At 35.8% G+C, this 23,211-nt stretch overlaps 1 protein-coding gene across 2 annotated transcripts in view; it reads right to left on the bottom strand.

The window, feature by feature from the left end:
* Positions 1 to 2,717: 2,717 nt before the first annotated feature.
* The window catches only part of LOC128993612 (uncharacterized), an 82,008-nt gene continuing 61,514 nt past the window's right edge, over positions 2,718 to 23,211 (bottom strand). The window contains exons 3-5 of one of the 2 annotated variants that reach the window (XM_054417609.1): positions 13,278 to 13,337; positions 5,667 to 5,830; positions 2,718 to 2,807 (exon numbers count right to left, since the gene is read on the bottom strand). In XM_054417609.1, coding sequence (XP_054273584.1) covers positions 2,748 to 2,807; positions 5,667 to 5,830; positions 13,278 to 13,337 — 284 coding nt within the window. In that variant the 3' untranslated portion in view covers positions 2,718 to 2,747. The remainder of the gene's footprint in view (positions 2,808 to 5,666; positions 5,831 to 13,277; positions 13,338 to 23,211) is intronic. The other variant, XM_054417610.1, reaches the window with a different exon arrangement.

The following is a 23,211-nucleotide window of genomic DNA, read 5'->3' as shown; positions in this document are numbered from 1 at the left end:
TGTTATTGCCACTCATTTTTTCATATGTCTTAGTATTAATATTTGAGAAACTATTTTTGAAATCACCTCGTATTTTATTACAAATAGTACCTATTGATAAACAACTGAATTTACATGATAAAATGTCCTTCAGTTATTTATTTAATTTAATAAATATATAATGTTTATTATGTTGCTTGACATTTAACATACAATGTTTTGAGAACTGATTATATACCATTCCCAAATCATTTAAGGTTTTGGTAAGAATTACAATGTCAGATTCCAACGTGATATGTGACTATTGCTTTGATTACTTTTCAATTTATCTCTGCAACGCGTCATCTGCTTCACATACAAGTGACAATGTCATCATTATTGCTTAGTCAGGTAGCTTGTTTTGTGTTGATATATAATTTTGTTTACATGAATGATGTAAACTCACTCATATGGCTTCTCTGTTTACGTGTAAAAAGGTATATTGTAAATAATAATAGTACTACATACTCTACTACAAATCTTGTACACAAAGTTATACTTAAACATTGTTCGAAGAATGGCAGTACTAGGTTTAATTTAAGATTATCATTGATCGGTTTGGTTCTGACGAAAGAGTCGCTTGCTAACGTATGGCCAAATAAAGTAAAACGCGACAAAAATCTAGCACAACTCGGGAGGCTATTTAACAATTATACTACAATATTTCAACAGTCTTACTGGAAATTGAAAATATTCTATATAATCAGTCAATTAAGTAAATAAAACTAAGACTCCTACGAACTTATACCTAAAAATAAATACGTACCTTTTACAACCTAACTAGATATTGTGTTTGAAAATAGTAGGAATTTTCAGTTCCGTGCATTATGTCTTAAATACAAAAAATATATTTCTTTTCCTGTCGTCTCGTTCTAGGGTAGGGCTTAAAGTAGGCCAGAGGCGCCACCCGAGGAATGGTCAATCGCTAAACAACTAAGATAGATACAAATATAGTTATACGTAAGTGTACGGAATGTAGAAACTTACAAGAGAACATCTCAATCTCATGCGTAAAACATATGACACGAAAATAACGACTTTTTGAAACACTCAATATTTTGGAACACCTTAAGCGAACTCAAGTAGATTTTTAGGTGGCGCCTACACTTAGATGATTAAATGGAAGTAAGCCACGGGGAAACACTGTAGGTAGAGTCTCTAGGTCGGAGTTAGCGGCCGCGGGCCCATCGCAGCAACGCGTCTGCTAGGATATCCAAGTGAGCCTTCGTCTGGAACAAGAACGAACAAAAGTTAACATCATACAGATGAAACACTGTAGGTAGAGTCTCTAGGTTCGAGTTAGCGGCCGCGGGCCCATCGCAGCAACGCGTCTGCTAGGATATCCAAGTGAGCCTTCGTCTGGAACAAGAACGAACAAAAGTTAACATCATACAGATGAAACACTGTAGGTAGAGTCTCTAGGTCGGAGTTAGCGGCCGCGGGCCCATCGCAGCAACGCGTCTGCTAGGATATCCAAGTGAGCCTTCGTCTGGAACAAGAATGAACAAAAGTTAACATTACACAAATACAACACTATTTGTAGAGTCTCTAGGTTGGAGTTAGCGGCCACGGGCCCATCGCAGCAACGCGTCTGCTAGGATATCCAAGTGAGCCTTCGTCTGGAACAAGAATGAACAAAAGTTAACATTACACAAATACAACACTATTTGTAGAGTCTCTAGGTTGGAGTTAGCGGCCACGGGCCCATCGCAGCAACGCGTCTGCTAGGATATCCAAGTGAGCCTTCGTCTGGAACAAGAATGAACAAAAGTTAACATTACACAAATACAACACTATTTGTAGAGTCTCTAGGTCGGAGTTAGCGGCCGCGGGCCCATCGCAGCAACGCGTCTGCTAGGATATCCAAGTGAGCCTTCGTCTGGAACAAGAATGAACAAAAGTTAACATTACACAAATACAACACTATATGTAGAGTCTCTAGGTCGGAGTTAGCGGCCGCGGGCCCATCGCAGCAACGCGTCTGCTAGGATATCCAAGTAAGCCTTCGTCTGGAACAAGAATGAACAAAAGTTAACATTACACAAATACAACACTATATGTAGAGTCTCTAGGTCGGAGTTAGCGGCCACGGGCCCATCGCAGCAACGCGTCTGCTAGGATATCCAAGTGAGCCTTCGTATGGAACAAGAATGAACAAAAGTTAACATCATACAGATGAAACACTGTAGGTAGAGTCTCTAGGTCGGAGTTAGCGGCCGCGGGCCCATCGCAGCAACGCGTCTGCTAGGATATCCAAGTGAGCCTTCGTCTGGAACAAGAATGAACAAAAGTTAACATTACACAAATACAACACTATATGTAGAGTCTCTAGGTCGGAGTTAGCGGCCGCGGGCCCATCGCAGCAACGCGTCTGCTAGGATATCCAAGTGAGCCTTCGTCTGGAACAAGAATGAACAAAAGTTAACATCATACAGATGAAACACTGTAGGTAGAGTCTCTAGGTTGGAGTTGGTAGCCGCGGGCCCATCGCAGGAACGCGTCTGCTAGGATATCCAAGTGAGCCTTCGTATGGAACAAGAATGAACAAAAGTTAACATCATACAGATGAAACACTGTAGGTAGAGTCTCTAGGTTGGAGTTGGTAGCCGCGGGCCCATCGCAGCAACGCGTCTGCTAGGATATCCAAGTGAGCCTTCGTCTGGAACAAGAATGAACAAAAGTTAACATTACACAAATACAACACTATATGTAGAGTCTCTAGGTCGGAGTTAGCGGCCGCGGGCCCATCGCAGCAACGCGTCTGCTAGGATATCCAAGTGAGCCTTCGTCTGGAACAAGAATGAACAAAAGTTAACATTACACAGATGAAACACTGTAGGTAGAGTCTCTAGGTTGGAGTTGGTAGCCGCGGGCCCATCGCAGCAACGCGTCTGCTAGGATATCCAAGTAAGCCTTGATCTGGAATAAGAATTAACACACGTAAACAACGTCTTTTGTAAACTTCCGAGTCATTTAGATTGTAAAAACAAAGAAGATGTCGGAATTTAATACAGACAATATATAAATAATGAATATTATTGAGCGGAGCGAGCGAAGCGAGCGAAGCTCTTATACGTCGACTTTTATGCATTTCGTAATACGCAAACTCCTTCTAGACGGCTGAATCAATCGTTTTCAAATTTTGGATGGTGATAAAGATCATATCGGTGAGTGCCAACATCTATATGGCGTTAAAAATAACTCTCAGGAATCCGCCCCACTGGGTCTCAAAGTTTCAATGTAATCCTTATGGAAGCAGTATTTGACACATAAACAAAGAAATATGATCAGCTGTTGACTTTTAAATGCAGTAGATAAATAAATAGCTGATAGCATTATTCCACAGATATTAGAACATAAACGGTGGTATGGATCATAAAATAAACAAATGACGACACTAGCTTGAGGTCCGCGACGTAGGAAGTGTTAAAGTAAGTACTAAAGGTGAGCAGTCTGGAGTGTGCAAACTGTTTATGACGATTAGATTTAGGTATCTGCATTCCAAAAATTATAAGTGAAGGGAGGAAAACGGGTACGCGACGTAGGAAGTAATGAAGGAAGTAGTCAAGGCAAGCTGTCCGGAGTGTGGAAACTGCTTATGACCATTATATTAAGATATTTGCAATCCTATGATGCTATGGGAAGAGAGGGAAACATGTCCACGATGTAGGAAGTGGTGAAGGAGGTAGTCAAGGCATGCTGTCCGGAGTATGGGAACTGTTTATGACGATTAGATGATGATATCTGCAATCATAAAATGCTATGGGAAGGGAGGATAACGGGTCTGCGACGTAGGAAGTGATGAAGGAAGTAGTCAAGGCAAGCTGTCCGGAGTGTGGGAACTGTTTATGACGATTAGATTAAGGTATCTGCAATCATAAAAGTCTACGGAAAGGGAGGGAAACAGGTCCGTGGCGTAGGAAGTGGCGAAGGAAGTAGTAAAGACGAGCAGTCCGGAATGTTGGAACTGCTTATGACGATTACATTAAGGTATCTGCAATCATAAAATGCTATGGAAAGGGAGGAAAACGGGTCCGCGACGTAGGAAGTGATAAAGGAAGTAGTCAAGGCAAGCTGTCCGGGTTGTGGGAACTGCTTAAGACCATTATATTAAGGTATTTGCAATCCTATGATGCTATGGGAAGGGAGGGAAACATGTCCGTCACGTAGGAAGTGGCGATGGAAGTAGTAAAGGCGAGCAGTCCGGAGTGTTGGAACTGTTTATGACGATTAGATTAAGGTATCTGCAATCATAAAATTCTATGGGAAGGGAGGAAAATATGTGCACGATGTAGGAAGTGATGAAGGAAGTAGTCAAAGCAAGCTGTCCGGAGTGTGGGAACTGTTTATGACGATTAGATTAAGGTATCTGCAATCATAAAAGTCTACGGAAAGGGAGGGAAACAGGTCCGTGGTGTAGGAAGTGGCGAAGGAAGTAGTAAAGACGAGCAGTCCGGAATGTTGGAACTGCTTATGACGTTTACATTAAGGTATCTGCAATCATAAAATGCTATGGAAAGGGAGGAAAACGGGTCCGCGACGTAGGAAGTGATGAAGGAAGTAGTCAAGGCAAGCTGTCCGGGTTGTGGGAACTGCTTAAGACCATTATATTAAGGTATTTGCAATCCTATGATGCTATGGGAAGGGAGGGAAACATGTCCGTCACGTAGGAAGTGGCGATGGAAGTAGTAAAGGCGAGCAGTCCGGAGTGTTGGAACTGTTTATGACGATTAGATTAAGGTATCTGCAATCATAAAATTCTATGGGAAGGGAGGAAAACAGGTCCACGATGTAGGAAGTGGTGAAGGAGGTAGTCAAGGCAAGCTGTCCGGAGTGTTGGAACTGTTTATGACGATTAGATTAAGGTATCTGCAATCATATGATGCTATGGGAAGGGAGGGAAACAGGTCCGTCACGTAGAGGAAGTGGTGAAGGAAGTAGTAAAGGCGAGCGTGTTGAGTGTGGGAATGGATTAATGTATCTGCAAAGCTAAAACGCTATGGGAAGAGACTCTAGACTGTAGCTTAAAATAATTTCGAAGCACGAATCGATACAAATTTCGATACATGCAATCGTTTATAATAGAAATTTACAACTGAGTTGACAACAGCTGATTTTTACTCCATAGAGGATAAAAACTATTTTTACTCCATAGAGGATAAAAACATTTTTATTTCCTAAAGAGTAAAATTGCTACTTTAGACCCGCAACGCATACATTAAAAACGACTGGTATTACTGCAGTATGACCAAAACAATATAATATAAACCCTTGACGACTCCGCTCAATTTTGTGGATGCCTCTGCGAACGCCACCCAGTTAATACAGAATTTAATATACAGAATCAAATTTATCATAACAGAGAAAAATTTTAGACAGTTGCTTTTATAGATAATACTGCTGAAGAAATTAAAATGTTATATTCTATGCGCAATTTGTCAAAGGAGACAAAGGTAGTTTGCTATGCGCATATTTAAGGTTCTTCCTCGCATTCCATATATTATTAAAATGTTAAATATAATTCAAACCCTTTTGCAAAGTGTAGGTAAAAGATTAAATGAAATACAAGTTTTTAAAGTTATGAATTAATATGTTTAACGATGAAATATGGTTTGACTTATGGTTTTACTATAAATAAGTCAAATTACCGTTTTGTAGAACATGCACGCCTGCCTGTCCTCGTCCTCCCCGCTGGGACAGTCTATGAATCCGTCGCAGAGGACGTGATCGTCTATACAGCGGTACCTTCCGGTTCTGTCGGGTGTGGGACATGCGAACCTCTCCATGCCGTCCTCTTCCGCCGGCGGGCACTCTGCAACAGACACACAGTCATCAGATGTGTACAAGAATGGTGGATATTGTGTCGAAGAAACTCCCAGCAAGGAGAATCAAGGTAATGTGGTGAAAGAATCCTTGGGAATAGGATGAGAAATGTGAGAAGTTTGGTTCACAAGATTCACAAGCTGTAAATTGTAGCGAGAACTATTTTGTTGGCGTACTTACAACATCAAAGCTTCATACCTAGGCCTACATTGTCCTCTTTAGTAATGCTAAACGAATGACAAACTTTGATAATTGGTCTATTATATGCCTTTGATCTTTCAGCAATATTAGTTGTCACAAAATACCTTGCAAAGGAACATAGGCTCAGTTATAGACCTGTCACAATGAGCCAAGTGCTGATGTTTAATTAAGTACAGTATAACAGTATCATTGACTATACACAGAGTAGACTTCCCTTTCAATGTAAAAATTTGAAACGAAGAAAATAGATTACGTTCAGGACCATTTTACCAGAGGGTACTAGTGTATTAGGTTAAATCATTGACTATTAGATACTGAAGGAGACATCCTATCCATAGGTATGGACCAACTTTCGCCAAATTGTTATTAAAAATTAACGTAACCTAGTTGTGGGAGCCAGACACAGGGTGCGCTAGTGTCTAAAATTCTACGTCCTACCTTTGTTTCCAGCATAATTTATGGGTAATAATAGTAGCTATGGCTTACAATAAGTCGTTCCATCAGTTTAACTTGGTATAAAAGTTCGTGGTATTCGACAGAAATAAGTAATTTACATTAGTATAATATGTCAGTGGCTCACATCAACTTCGACGATTTAACCTAAAAACTGGTGACAACTTTAACATGTGGATGGAATGTCCATAAATCAATTACTAATTAACATCCATGTCAACAGCTGATTGATTTATCACTTGACACAGATTGTCATTAGTTGGTAGACCATCTCAACAAATTGCACCACGTTTTTTCCTTTAAACTTTTATATTGGATGGGAAGTCTACTCTGTGCATACTCAACGACAGTACTTGTTATTCAGGACAGTACTTAATATTCTTAAGTTCGTTGTTGCACTTAAAGAAACCTTCACAAAAGACATGGGGACCTCCATAAAAGGTTGTGGTGTAGTTTGGACGTATATAAATTTGTAGGTTGCATTGGATACAGGATTTATTGAAGCACATTTGTAAATTGAAGCTTCAGTCGCCTACGAGTAGAGTGAGGGTTACATATTATACTATGTTTAAGTACAATAATTACTGTATTATTACATGTCAAAAAACCTGAGGCGAAGTTTTGTGTATACGATCAAGCAAAATGTTTCACATACCACATTCCCATTCCTTTCTGACCATAAGACTTGTTAACTTTTAACTTTTACTTGTCCATAACTCTAAAGACCCAAATTCTTCCATTTTATTTGGTTGTTGTTAAGAGTACTCTTAAAGGTTGTCCAGTCGGGATAGTTTCTTGAAAAGTATTGCAGTTTGCATACAGGTACTTTTACTCCCGTAACTTTCAACATAGGATTAATTCAGATGCTTTCCCATGCTAAGATTACTAAGATTAAGGTTTTAAAACACCCCTCCTCTGTTACACAGAAATTCAGACTTATACCTTCCACAGTGGAGAACTACGTTCACCTTTTTGATTCAGCGCGCATTCCAAGGGGTATGATTATTAAGATTAACCCAATCTAGTTTACATGAAGCAGAAGAACAGCGTAGACCTGCTAAAACAAATTGTTCAGGGATAAATTCAATTACTACCACTCAATGTCACATTGGTCATCGTACGTACAATCCCCAAACGACTAAGATTTCAATCCAAACTCTAAAATAGCCCAAATGAACGTCGAGTTCAGTACGTTTAAGACCTGGACATAACTACCGCTTCTAAGATTTTTGTCCTCAATAAGTTTGTTCATTGTGTATTTAAGAAAGAGTCAAAAACCTCCTTTGCTTTAATCTATCCAATCAGATGGCTTGAATCATTCTCGAAAGAAGGCCCTTTCGTTTTCGATAAGTCTCATAACACGTTATATGACGCTAAGATTGTCTAGCCAAGAAAAATACTCGACTTAGGTTGTTATCCATTCTTTAGTTCCCCATCTACAACCGTATACCTACCTACCCTAGGTTAGTTAACCCAACTACAAACAAATTTAAAATCCCAGCATCAAACCTTTTCCCGCGATATTTCGTTGATGAGTTTTCTAATGTTTGGAATGACTTATTTGCATCTATCCCTATTGAATGCATTGGTAGAACAAGAAATTACAACATTAGGTCCTACACATCAAAGAATTTATCCCATCTATATTTTTACATTTAACAGTGTTTTCATCAAAATTATAGCTTAACTGAAGAAGAAGGGAAGGTATATGTCTCGTAGGGTGTAACGTTCTGGTGGAAGCTATTAAATCTATTTCAATAGTATTATGATAAGAACACGATATTTATTAGGTGTAATGAAAACCATTATGTGATAGATACCATGAAAGCTGGTTAGTTGGTTATCGGAGCTTTTTAGTTGTGTATTTGTTTTTTTATTTTTTCTTTAGTCACTAGTTTCAATTTCGGATAGAAAATGATGAGGTGTGTAGGTGAAGAGTTTATTTTTGTGTCGTGGAGTAAATAATTTAATTTAACATAATTGAAATGTATTGTTGAGTCCGGTAAGATCTACTTTCTATGTTCTGGTTTTATATATTTTATATATTATCTTTTGTATATTTCAACTTTATTTAGAGGATCAGGCACGTGGTTTTTAGGTATTTGTAATGGAGCCAGTATACATCGTCCATCTCTCAACAAGTTTTGAATGTGTCAAAAAAAGAAAGGAGAACGGATATTTTTAATTTGTATGATTGATTTGGTTTACTTTACTTTACTTTTAATTCTATGATGGTAAAATCTTATCGTTCATGTTAAACATTTTGTAATTTTCAACTGTACCGGCTCACCCCTTGCTTTGCTAGATCCGTTCCATGCACAGTTCTGTAGTCTTTGTAAACGGGCAAATGCAAGGTTAAAAGAGGCCGCCAACCTCTAAAACAATTTTTATTAAATTAATTTATTGTCTTGTTGTAATTAAACACAAACACTTTTTTACAAATCCATATTCTTTAAAATCATCATTTGCTTATAGTGAGTGCTGTATGCATAATTAAATGCATAATATGGTATGTTTACCCTTGCGCGTACTCTTAACCTCGCTCAGCTCGAATTTACTTTTCATATTTTTACATTGTATACATATTTATGCCAAGGATAGAAACTTTGAGCGAAGATACAAATAGTTTACAAGCAAGACGGCAATAAAAGATACAGATTCACAAGATCTCTGAGATGTAAATAAATTCAAAGTGACGGATGCATCCCTTGACAGTAAAAAGTTATTGGTTTCCATCCCGGGGCGGCAGAACCACCCTCCCCTGGACCAATCACATAGATTGATCCGGTGCTATATTTCATATCACTCACGGCACTGACCTCTTCACTGCTATCTAAATTTAGTAGGTTATAATTTAATTTACATATCGTCCGAACTAACCGAGATAACACGATCCGTCCACCCTCTCAACAAGTTTTAATATACGTTTTTTTAGGAGAAAGGATATTTGTAGGTTGTATGATAGATTTTTTTTACTAGTACTAGCTTTATCAAAGGCATTTAAGGTGGATAAGGTTTACTTATACTATTAATTTATTAGCTAAATGTTTAAAAAGCATTGCATATGTATAGATGTATTCCTAACTAATAAAACTAAATTTGACCAGGACATTACGATTGAATCAATATTTAATTAGCACGTATTTACATACCTGGTAGTTGATTATTTTCTATACTTTCTTTCCTTAGTGTCTTTTCTTGCCTTTATGGGAGACTTACAGCCAAAACAGTAAAGACCGATTTAGTATATTCTTCTAACTAATCTTAGCTTTGCCAAGAACATATAATTTTGACTTCAATAACATATGCAATTACAATTACTCTTGTGGATGAAAATAGAGAGTGGAAATAGTATATCATTACAAGTAATGGAAGCGTTTCATGTGTGATGCTAAACCGTGTACACAGAAACTCCAAATCCTCTAGTGCGTGGGAGGTTCCTGATAATAACTTTTGGCACAATTTATGAACAATATTTTTCATCAAGACACAAAAACACACACATACAGAATAACAGACCTCAGTAAAATTAAAATTATTAGCCTATTTTATCATTAAACATTCTTGAAATATAAAAATAAAATTTATTGGGTTGTTTCTAACCTGCATAACAAAGTCGAAATTGGAAATGCGATGTTATAAATTTATTATTACAAGTGATATTAGATGAATTTATTTCACTTTCAAGTTGTTTAAACACGTACTATAGTTACCAAGAAGATTCTTTAATGTTCAATGCACATGAAGTATGCTAAAAAAACTGGAAAACTAGGTTATGTCTATTCTTGTTTACATTTTGATTAATGAGCAGTAAAAACAGATGATTTAAATTATCAAAATATATTGTAAGGAAACAATAGTGCGCGTAGTAAGTAAAGAGAACTGATTGAACTGATTGAAAGTAAAGGAAAGTAAAAAGAGCTTAGGAAACCATTATTTTCTTTCATATTAGCTGAGATTAAAAATAGCTTTCGGTACGGAGTGATTAAAATAATAAAGCATAATTTGTGGTGATCAAGAACTTTCATACTTCCCTACCCCTCAAATTATTAAAAATTGTTCAACCGAAAGATCTATTTGACGATGAATGCATTTTGGCAAGGACGTAAATGATCGGTTTCTTAGACAGCCACCAAGAGTCCTAATCCTGAGGTGGAATTAAGTGATTTGTTTTCAAATCCAACCACCTAAGAGGAAAGTGTTGTTCGAGAACAGTTAAGGTGACACAGTTTTCTTTGAGCTAAAAACAGTGTGTGTATTTTGCGAGGTGGTCGATGATGGGCTAGTGGAGGGGAGGATAACAATGAACTCTTTATAAACAGCCAGTCGCTTAGTACGTCTTTTCTTATGTGTCCAAAGACTAACCTGAGAAACTTTAGTACTATTTTCATTTCGTATTGATACCGGGATAAAATTAGGCTGCCCTAAAGAAATTTTTCGTCATACTGCAGCAAAACAGCCGTTTTTATTCATGTCTAAAGTATCATGTTTACTCACTAGGGAGTAAAATCTGCTGTTGTAAACAGTTGTAAATTTTGATTGTAGCAATCACATGGATCGAAATTATATTTCGATTTGATTTATTAGGCAAGGTATCCTTGTCAATATTATAGCGTATCGATGGTGGTCAACATGTGTGTATGTTTACACAATCGTAATAGACGAAATGATCGAATGACTACTAAACGCCTGATTATTTACATGAGCAGAATTTATAACAAGCAGTATTTTCCTTTTCTTCCTTAGTTTGTTAATTAATGATGCAAAATGACGAAAACATATAGTTCGTCACACGGGCAGATGGTGTCTTTTTAACTCTCGCTCATTTTCTGACCTCGGTTTAGCCTCGATCGTAAATCTTGAACTTGGGTCGATAATAGTGACTTTACGCCCTAGTGATGAAATTAACTATATATTTAATGGCTAATTCAGTGGACTTTTTCAGTTAGTTACCAACAATTTCAGAGTATTAATACTGAATTATTCAACAGTAGCCAACAATTATACAATAAGAATATTGATTAATTCAGTGAAACACTCTTGTTTTTTTTGTTATTTTCTTTAGAGTAAAAAATCCGAACCGTTTTTTCCTTATACCGAAAGTTCTACCAAAGCCAGAAACACGTAGGCCTACCTGTAGACTATATAGACACAAAAAAGATGTATCTATATGCACGGCCTATAAAAGTTAGTTCAGGCTAAGAAACAAAATTTGCATACGTACATAATAATTAAAAACATTAAATATATCCTTCACATAAAAGGTATTTAAATATTGTTTACGTTTAGTCTAATTTACTTGGAATTAAAAAGTACATTTTGGGAGCAGTCAAAATATGTAAGTATTTAATTCGCAGATTTAAAGATTTTTAATTCAAACAAACCCTTCTTTTGGATAAAAACCTTATAGATTCTAAAAGCCTGGAGTAGGACTAGTCTTAACCTTTTACTCATTAGACAGACTTAAACTCTTCAAAACCAACACACGTCACTTTAGGAAAAATTTCTGTACAATCCGGTACCAAAACACATCAGGAGAAACGCTTTTGGCTATATGCAATCATCCGACTTCTAAATAACTGCCAAGCAAGCGAGACTTTTAAGAAAACTAATCTTCTTTCCCTTCAAAGTGTCCAATTATCTGAGTTGAAACTTTCTTAAGAAAAGTTTTATATGATTGAGTTGATACTTTTAAATTAAGTTCATTAACCTAATACGTGAATATATTACATTTTTCAAAAATCTTTAGATTAAAGTATAAATCAGCTCAAAAACTATTGACATGTCTGATTAAGTGTATTTTTAATAATTTGTAAGCAACATATTAGTCTGCAGCATATTTTTGAATTTATATGTGTATTTAAATGTAGACCTACTCTAAACCCTCTCTAATATGGCTGTAGACTAATTTCCTCGTAAATGAGGGTGGGTTTGTAAATAAAGTTAGCTGTTAAAAAACTTATGAAATATGTAGTTTACATTATTTTAGTTTTACTATTTACAGTGAGATTTATTACTGCAAGCAGAAAAAATGCTCATTTAAATTTTCTAGATCAATTCGTTTGCACTTCTAATCTAATCGATACGTTATAGATTATTTATATTTGAAACTATTAAATATAGCATACTTTTAATCTGAAATAGTAATGACTTGTAAATTATGTACAACATTTCTAAAACATCACTCACATGCGGGCTCTATCATGCCTGACTAAATAACGATGCCAAAGCAATACATTTTAAGCTATAAAATATGTCAAACGTCAGTTTAATACTTACGATTTGTTGTAAATACTATTTTAAATATGTATAATTTTATCTCAAAATGTTTAGATATATCTACATTATTGTAAGGTTATTTATGGCTTCTATTTATGGATTGCATTTTAAAATAATGCAACAGGTAATACTTTTTCCATAATTAATTGTTATCGGATAGTTTGTATTGTTTATTTTTTTTTATCTTTATCTCTAAATGGATTACAAATTTGTTACTATTTATGGCAACTCATTGTTATATGGAGTATTTACAGTCTGGAAACGAACCCGGGAGGTAAAACCATGCATATTTTCATCTAACAAAATTTGTCGAGGCCATGCATACACTGTCTATCTCTTCTACAGACCCACATTCGAAGCTGAAATTCGGAAACATTCCCCTATCTGTTGACGTAGTTAATACATCTTCCAGCTCATTACAAAGGGTGAAGCGGAGGATGTATTAAGCTAATCTATCATTCAGCTAGCAGCTAAGCACGACATCCTTGTTGGTCGTAGCTTACCTACTGTAGGCAGATGTCCTACCACAGGACCCGGTACCTCAGGCGGGTACAGCCACCGATCTGCAAATCAAAAACCACTTTGGAAAGTCCATTAATGACACATTGTAACGACACGGAACACACAAACACTGGTCGAGATCGAAGGTCTGTGACGAAATGTCTATTGTAAATAATATTATGTCAGTGTAAGCATTATTTGTTTGACGATTTTGACAGCTTGCTTACATATGACAGATGTACTGTATATTCAATAAAAAAAACTAGTTAAAGAAGTAAAGACTCGTTAAGAAATATCAGTTTTGGCAGAATAATAAGATAACTTATCATTTTAACATTTACAGTCATATCAACAGGTTACAAATTCACTCTTGATATAAGTATACTGACTATTTTCATTGTTTGCAGGAATCTATATACAAATCGAGGAATTTCCCTAACTTATATATTTTTAACTGAAAAGCACATCAAGGCATTTTAACTGTTCAAAACATAGAGACAGTAACACTGTTGGAGGGTGGGGTATCATCGAATATACTCTACTTTCGTTTAACCCCCAGTAGGATTGTTATAGGTAGTTAAAATTTTAGATGACTTTTCAATGCGCCTCATTTGAAACAAACGTTATACCCTTTTTGTTTATGATAATTTAAAATGTTTACAAAACGCTTATTCATTATAAACTATAAAGATCGCACAGATTAGCCCAACTAAAAGAGTTCAATCTTAATTTATTGTTTTTTCGTTTTATATTCAAAGATAACACTGGTTTATTGTAAAATTATTAATTTATAAAATTTGATGTCTCTATAAAAGTATTTTTTTAGACGGATTACGAGTCACTGTTATGATAACTTTAACAGAAATACAATTTTAAATAATCGGCTAAAACAATAAAACATAACTATAGAAAAAATCCCCCGTTACATACAAAGTAAGATGCTATAGACTATACGGATTTTAATGCAATAAAATCTTTCATTCCGAATCGAAATATAAACTATTTCAAGCTGGATTATCATTGTTAAGCTAGATGATTGTGCCAAAAGCAGCGCGTTAAACAACAGGAACTTCATCTACAGAGCATTCAAAAGTTTGGACGCTTGCTGGCTTGTCTGAAAACAAATGAGTCGAGATATAAACACTGTCTGGTGTCAAGTAAAACTTGGACGAGTTATGGTACAAGTTGTTGCGAGGTTTGTCGTAGCTTTCAGTGAATATTTGAGTTCAACACAACAGCCGGATAAGTTACTTTACTACTTGACAGATTTCATAAAATGCCTTTAACATCCGGAGAAAAATTATCCTCTATTATTATCCTTTTTATATAACAAAAAAAACACGCCTCTATTATTTTATTTTCAAACTTACATTTAATTAAATACACTGTTTATGACGTGCATTAGTCTATTGCTATTGTACGGATCTTCGTTTTTCGAGGCCCCGGACTCACATCCCACCAATCCTGATGGATTTTAACTATTGTGATTAAGCAGAAACTCTCTAGAGCTAGCTTCAGGTAAAATATAAATACCCCCGCCGCAGCAAACCTGCCGTCTAAGCGAATTTCCATTTGGCCGAATTGATTTTCAATTGATCTATTTAAATAACATTAGGTTTAACGAGTACCTAGGTTTGCTGCTACAAGGAAACTAATAAAGTAGTGTGTTTTTAGTAAAATATTGATAGCTTACTATAAAATAAATAAATTTGCCAAGTTTGATCAAAATATATCCATAAACAAGCAAACTACAACATTTTACAATATTCTCCATAAGAATAACATGGGAATTTTAAATTTATCATTTTTTTAGTTTTCTCCGTAACCAATAACCGTACAAAAACACTTTGATATACTGAATTGTTTGTTTTTTTAAGCTCTTTAAGAAGGTTTAGAGAAAAATTGGGAAATTTTGTGTTTTGAGGGTAAGAAGTGAGAAAAACCAATTTTTACCCCATAAAACCCCCCATTAAACCCTGTTCCCATGGTCCGATCATGCTGGATCGCGAACTCATTCAAGTTTATCCCGCCTTACACCTTCAAACCAAATTTCATCAAAATCGGATAAAAATTACTCAAGTTATCGTGTTCACGGACACATATATATATATATATATATATATATAAATCTATATATATATATACCTATATATATATACATATATAAAAATTTGAACGAATGGTGTTTTTGGCCTCTGGGGACATTAAAATGAAAAAGTAAATCGGTCCCGGGCCTAAGTCTTACCATGAGACCTACGGTAATAGCTACTTCCCTATAGGGAAATTCGCTAAAAGGTTCCTGGTTGGAGCTTAACGTCTTAGAAAGTGAAGGTAACGTAAAGTATTTGACAGATCTAGCTGAGAGGAATAGCTCTTTCGTTTCCATACCGAAACTGACTGAGCTTATCACAGGCTAAAATTATTTATAAACTATTATCCATAAGACTTATTTTACCCTGGTATAAATCAAAATGACAAAAAACGAGCGGAATCAACTTCTTTTTCCGATGCAAAATCTTCATTGTAAAAAGTATGAATGAACGTTAGTCATATAACTTTTACGGTCCGGAAATGAAAAATTGGTTAATTCAGACACTGAGGTGAGAGGGTCAGTAATTGGACTCTGGCAGACTTGGATTATCCCCCGTCCCCTCACCCTTCCCACAAATCCACCACCTCCCCCTTCCCCTCACCCTTCCCACAAATCCACCACCTCCCCCTAACACGAACGCCCAAGGATTAACCGTAAATGAAACACATCATCTCGCTGGCTCAAAATCTTTTAGGATCATTTGCCTTTTTTTCTTCTGACAAAAAATCATCAACTACTAATGTAGCTAGAATATGATTTAAAAACATTAATTAAGCCTATTTTAAATCTTAACAATAAATCTGTAAGATGTACTTCTCATTTTAGTTTTATTCAATCAGGTATGTTCTTCTTCACTACTTATCACCCTATTTATCTTTTTTTGGAGATATAAAATTGACTTAAAAAGCCTATCAGAGGTATGAGAGTACGCATAAAAGTTGATGAATTGTGCCTTATAATAATTATTGCTCTCCGGATCATAAATCAAAGATTTGCTACATATATGAAATATCTTTGTTAATCAAAATATTGACGTATAATGACTCTCGTATACGTATACTTATATGTACCGGAAGTCGAGTCGGTTTTAGCTTCATTAATTAACTGAAGCAATCATTGACAGAATCGCTTGAGATACGTATTTACATTACCACCTACAACCTACACTTCTACTGGTATGTAAAATTGACCTCAACTGGATTTTTATTTTTTAAACATTTTCATGCAAAATAATTTAGATTCTGAATAACGCGAAGGTCCTATTTCCAATAATAGTAAACTCGGCTCCAAAACAGAAACAGACGAGAACGATTTTTTACAAGAGAGCGGAGAAATAGGTTTATGTAGTGCCAAGACATTTGCCTGGAACTGCTGGGCTCCCTCCGGGATCTACTACTTGACTTGAATGAAAACAACCACCCACACAAGACTTGAAACTCTTACAGTCGTCACGCTTTACAAAACTCTTTCCTCTGTCATGTAATACGTCCTTCCTAAACGGGAAACTTAACAGGCGAACTTAAGTCCACCGTACTGTAGTTTGTCGCACAAAATATAAGCGACAAGATATACGTTTGTATAAATAGATTTAAGTATATTCTTTTTGGGAACCTAAACGATTTCAATATAATCCCTCAGAAATATTTCTGCTACATGTCACGTTTTTAAACAGTTTAAAGCATCTAACTTCTTTTACTTTTACAGAAAGTTTTAATGGGTACTTATTGAAAACTTATAAGGAAATTAACTTCTCTTCACACAGTCTGATGTTAAAATTGAAATCGTGACGTGATCGTAAAATGTCATTAGGTGATGAGCCCATTAGGACTCGACATCTCTTAAACCTGTTATAGTATCCTTTTTTTATCACTGCGTCTGGTACGAACATATTAGTGATATACTCCTTTTATCTATGGTGATATGTCCTAATAATACGCTTGCTAATAATTGACGCTTGCTTGTCGTCAATAATATTAACAACCATGGATATATTTAAATATCACAAAGAATCCGAAACGTAAATTTTAATTCGTAATTTTCTAAAGTGTATTTCCCACATTTTTAAACTGTTTGAAAATATTCATAAGCTCAATATCCTACAGAGTAAAAGTAGCGACGCAATTTCCACTTTAGTTAAATTAAAACGCTAAAGTAAAGGTGGATGGGGTGCGGAGCTGCCAACGCTTATGCATTATAAAGGAGGCCTCGTGAGAGTAATTCCATCTAAACTTGCAATGGTTTCATCTCATGGACAATGACACCGGGCTTGAGGCCGTCTTTCTTCGTTAGCGTGAGTCCCTATATCCTGCGAAATGGACTTTCCTTAGTATGACAAACTATGCTTAGAGACTCTTGCAATACCGATATGAAGACGATACTTCAAAATCTGTAATGTTTTTGTTTAAACCATTCATTTATCAAGTTTTGTATTTACATTTAATATACACTGTTATTTTCTTTGCCAATTTTCCAGGAGAACTGTAGTTTAGATGTAAATTAAACGTATATGTTTGACTTGAAATATTACTCACTAGGTTGTAGTGTTTATGTGCTACAGTCGTTTATTAAAATTTTACATTGTTTATGAATGTTTACAAAACATAACCTTTTTATTCAACCGGGAGACAGGTGACCAATAAAAAAGACTTCTGTGGCAATCCAAAAAGCACTTGTTAGAAATCGTTTGGGTACATAAAACATTCACTGTACAGTAAAAGTGGGTCTATCTAATAGAATTATGAAAAAAGTGACGCATTAAAGATTTTTCACTTTTAGTCTGTAAGACAATTTATTTTTTGTTTCCATTTTTCATTGGTAAAAAAGTACTGTACTCAAATTTAAATCGAATCATTTGCTCAACAGAGATACTGTATCATTAAAGATCCACATTCTCTAATGTGACTCATAATGTATATACGGTAATGTATTTCTTATAAAATGTTTAACATCTAAGAATAGTAAATCTGTTACTGTAGTTTGACTAATAATTGACTTCTAGAAATATGGAACATAAATATTCTTGCTGATAAAAATTACAAAATCTCCAAACAGTGTGAAGTCCTCCCTCTTTGACATAATAACCGTTGTAATTCAGGAGGACTTTTATCCGACAAATTACCAATGCTAAAAGGGAAATGATTTGCAGGGATTTGGTAAATCGGATCTGTCGCGAGAAAATGAAATGTGTTGAACTAACACTCGCCCACGAGTAATCCGGTACTTACGCCTGCATACACCCGACGGTCGTAACTCACCCAGCCTCTCGGGGACGTGGAATTGGCACCTCTCCTGGCAAAGTGTAACCAAAGACAAGATTAAAATGGTACAGAACTCATCTATAATCCGTGTATTAGTCTGGTTTAATAAGTAAATCAAGGACTTACAAATTGGTCTTTATATTATTTTTTAGGTATATAAAATAATAGGTTCATATTTACTGTAGTCGAAAGCGTTGTTGGAGAAAATGACATTATTTGGGATGTATTAGTAAATGTGTAAAATTGTGAGGTATCTCGCAATACTTGTGGTACTATTTTAGATTGAGCTAAAACTGGAAATTTCGAATTACCACCGCTATGATACCAAATAATTAGGTTTTTAACCTCCTCAGACCCATAGGAAAACTGAGAATTTTATTTTTGTAATTTTTGTGTATATTTAAAGGAAATAAATAAAGTAAACAAGAAAAAATTTTTTTGGAATTTTTTTTTTATTAGAAATGTACAAAACAGCATGTAACCTATTGGTTACATCGGAACTCGACCAAACTCATTTTTTTACACACGTAAATCTTTAACTTAGGAACCTGGTCATTATAACTCATGAAACAGTTTAAAACAGTTCCTATTAGAATTTAGACATAAGAAAACATTGCAGGTGCTGCATTTAATGCGACATTTAGGACTGTCACATCCTGGGAACCGACATCTAGAAGGCTTCACATCTGGAGGAATTTCCGGTAGATGCTGAACCTTGCTCTTCCGGACAGCATCTGTTGGCAAAGGAGTTTTCCTTCCCGAGGAAGAGGTTAGAGGCTGTGGATCATCCTCAATCTCCTCATCGTCCACTGGTTCTTCAGTTTCTGACGCCAGCAGGTGTTGAGCCACATCAAAACGAAAGTCGAAAAAATCAAACCTGTCTCTTCGAGGAGTTCCAGCTTGTTGATCGGCTCTTCTTCTCTCAATCCACCCAGCTGCCAGAGAGAAATCAATCAGATGGCTAATTAGCCTAGTGGTCCATTTTTTCGTCCTAGCAGCAATTCTATAATAGGATATCATCCTATCTAGAAGGTCGACGCCACCCATGCATTCATTGTATTTCTTTATTATGTAAGGTCTTTCGACTTGTACATACCTTTTTTCCTTCTTGCACCACCGTCGACAAACATCTTTTGGCTCGCAGCCATGTATGCTCGATGTCAATAGCACCGGTTTGTTGTCGAACCATTTGACGATGGCTATTTGTCCATCATCTCGAACTATTTGGCACATATAGCCTCGACCACCTCCCCTCACCTCAGCGTCAGAGTACATTTCTCTGTTTTCTGGCATTCTGTCATTTATAAGTGTGCCAGTACCTTGAAAACCCCTGATGTGAAGTTCATCAAGTAGTTGTATAGAGGTAAAATACCTGTCCATAAAAATTGAAGTACCTTGCGGAAGATTCTTTGACAGCCTTACAATAATTTTACCCCCTATATCTAAACCAGGATAGTTCAGTTCAGTTTCGTGCAAAATACTATCTCCTTTGCCCTCGTATAGGAAAAAATCCAGTGGCAGCCCGTCTGGAGCACATACAACCAAGTTTTTTAGGCCACAGGGGTTAGGTTTTCCTTTTATGTGCTGCCTCATTTGTGTGTGACCCCAGAAAGGCACCATTTGCTCATCCATCGATACCTCGTTGGGTCGAGGGTTCAACAAACAGCTAGCTCTGACACTGTCAATTACTGGAGACACTTTCCAATACTTGTTTCTTGCCTTTTCTTCATCGCTTACGTTAGTGTAATCACGACACCTTATGTGATTTCTTATAAGAAAGTACTTATTTCTCGGCATGGCATCACTAATTTGCGGAATCCTTGTTCGAGAGGCCCAGTACATCTTTATCCTGGGATATTTCAAGTACGACATCATTATTGTGATACCAAAGAACTTCTTCATGTCTGTAGTTGTGATTTGTATTTCTTTACCAGTGGAAGAAATTATATTTTCATTAGTTGCTGTAGCAATTTGACATAGTATATCATCAGGTATGTACTTTTGAAAAAGATCTAATGGCGACGACATGTTATATTCAGGATTATGGCCTCCAAAATAAGGTGCAGGTGGCAAAGGGTAAAAGTTGTTGCTTACCTCCCATTTACCATTAGTTGGCAACGGTTCCATTGCCCTCAACGTTTGTTCACGTGGGTTTGGTCGAATTGACTTACGACGCTCTGCTCTTGGTTTTTTTGTCTTAGTGGGTAGGCCTACCTTAGCCCGTTTCCGACTGGAAACTCTAGATGGTGCTGGGCATCTTTTAGATTTATTCAAATTTTCACCAGAAGGCCCAGGGACTGGCCCTACAGATTGAGTCGGTTGAAAACACAGAGGTGTGTTACCTTCATTGGTTGGTGTTACCTCGGTTGGTGTCAAACCATCAGCTTCGTCAACATGAGGTTGTTCCACGATGACTTCATCAGGTTCGTCAACAGCTTCTTCAAGAAGGTCTTAGTCCTCTTCAATTCCAAGTAAGATATCGATTCTCGGAGGTGCAGAAACTTCAATTGATCTTCCATCATCGTCGTCTGATAGGTCTTCGACGTCTGTTAGCTCGCTAAAGTCGTAGTTGTCGCAAAACTCCTCTAAAACCCCTGTAAAATAAAAATATATTACTAATAGGATAAAAGCATACACATAAACAAACACACACACACACTCACACACACAAAAATCAGACATAACACATGACAAAAATCCATAATAATAATATTACATGTAAAGATGCCCGAAACATAGAGTTCCAACGTAACCAATCGGTTACAACAAACTTTCAGGGCCATTACTGCTGACTAAATAAATATTTATTCTTTGTTTGACAGTTCCTATTTCACAACCATATGTTTAAGATTATTGTAATTTTTGTTGAAAGATTTACACATACTAAAAACAATAATAATAATTTACTTACTTTGAGTAGAACTGGGATAAGCCTGAAACTCGCGATCCGCCATCTTTCATTCTGTAAAATGAACTGAAGATGATGAAATAATGAAATATAAAAATTCCCAGTATGTGCTGCAACCTAGCGGAGACAGCGGGAACTACTTGCAGTCATCTAACTCTAACAGAACATTGTACAGATTTCGCTAAATATTGTAACCTATAGGTTACGTGGGAACTGAGGAGGTTAAAGAAAAGTGATTTTAATTATGTACATAGGTTACGGTATTAAAACTGTGCATGGCTTTTATTCCATCAAGAGGATTTAAAGTAGATCATGGACCTCTGAATAAACCCCATATAAATTCAACACTTTCCGAATCAACACTATGCGGCTATGGCACAACAAAACAAAACAAATTTCAAACAAAATACGTTTCTCCTAAGGGTATGGAGTATAAAAATGTTGGCTTAACTTGACGGATTCACGAAGTTAAATGTTATTCGTAATTCACTCTTAAAAGTAAAAAGAGAACAATGGGGTAGGTTCGGGAGGGGTAGATGAGAGAAGGGGGTAGTGACGTCATTGGGTCGCGATCAATGGGGCTGCAGCGCGCTTGCACAAAACTGTAACTTTCAAAATATTAATTGTTCCATTCAGCGTTCGCCCAAATTCACTTATTGCCACGGTTAAAATAACATGTGATTGCTCAAGGAGCGATTTTATTTTTTTGCGAAAATATTTCAAAGTTTCTTTTATTTTTTTTACTAGAGAGATATATATGATATATGATATGATATATGATATCATATATCATATCTCATATATATATCATATCATATCATATATATCATATCATATATCATAATTATCATATATCATATATTATATGATATGATATATGATATGTTATTTAGTATGAAAAATATTTTAAGAACAACAATTTACATTATGTATAAGCGTGTAGCACTTCAAATATTTCACGTTTATTTAAAAGAAATATGTAAAATTTTATGAATACTTTATTATTGCTATTTAAGAAATACTAGTTGTTATTATCAATAATGCATTATTTTTATGTTTTAGTCTGTTACGTTTGCATGTTTAGAGATGCACTAAGTTATATAAATTGTAATAAAATTAATTCTACTACAGTTACACACTGTTAATAGATATAAAATACCGACACTAGAGTAGCATGACTCTAATCCGGTCACATCGGGATTCGAACCCTGACTGGGTGACAATTTGGCCGATGATTCGATGTCCTTTAAGCATTGTGTAACAGTCCCTTGATAACTTACTATGAACCGTATTAGCTCAAACAAAAAATTATATTATTTATTATCTATTGAAATTGGTGTGTGAGAGTCATAGAGCTTACAACACTTCAGAAAGAAACATCCTTCGCTTTCATTTCCAAATTATCACGATCTGTTAAAACAATTAACAGAAGTGGGTTAAGATGTTATTGTTTAACATCAACTGGTTAAAACTATGTCTGGTCAAAAAGTAACTGTATAAGAAGAAGGCAATTCTACTTTGGATCCAACAATATTGTTAACGTTTCTACAGCGAGAAGTTGTTGTACCCTTAGTATTATTACTTTATAGTAATAAATGAATAAATAAATTATGTAATGAATACTTCAATGATGATCATATTGTTTATAACCCTTTTCGTACGAAAGTTAATTAAATAAC

The sequence above is a fragment of the Macrosteles quadrilineatus genome, unplaced genomic scaffold (assembly GCF_028750875.1).
Source record: "Macrosteles quadrilineatus isolate MER2022 unplaced genomic scaffold, UCM_ALF_1.0 Scaffold_4__1_contigs__length_99947679, whole genome shotgun sequence".
NCBI classification, from domain to species: Eukaryota; Metazoa; Arthropoda; class Insecta; order Hemiptera; family Cicadellidae; genus Macrosteles; species Macrosteles quadrilineatus.
This window is presented reverse-complemented; position numbering and strand designations above follow the sequence as displayed.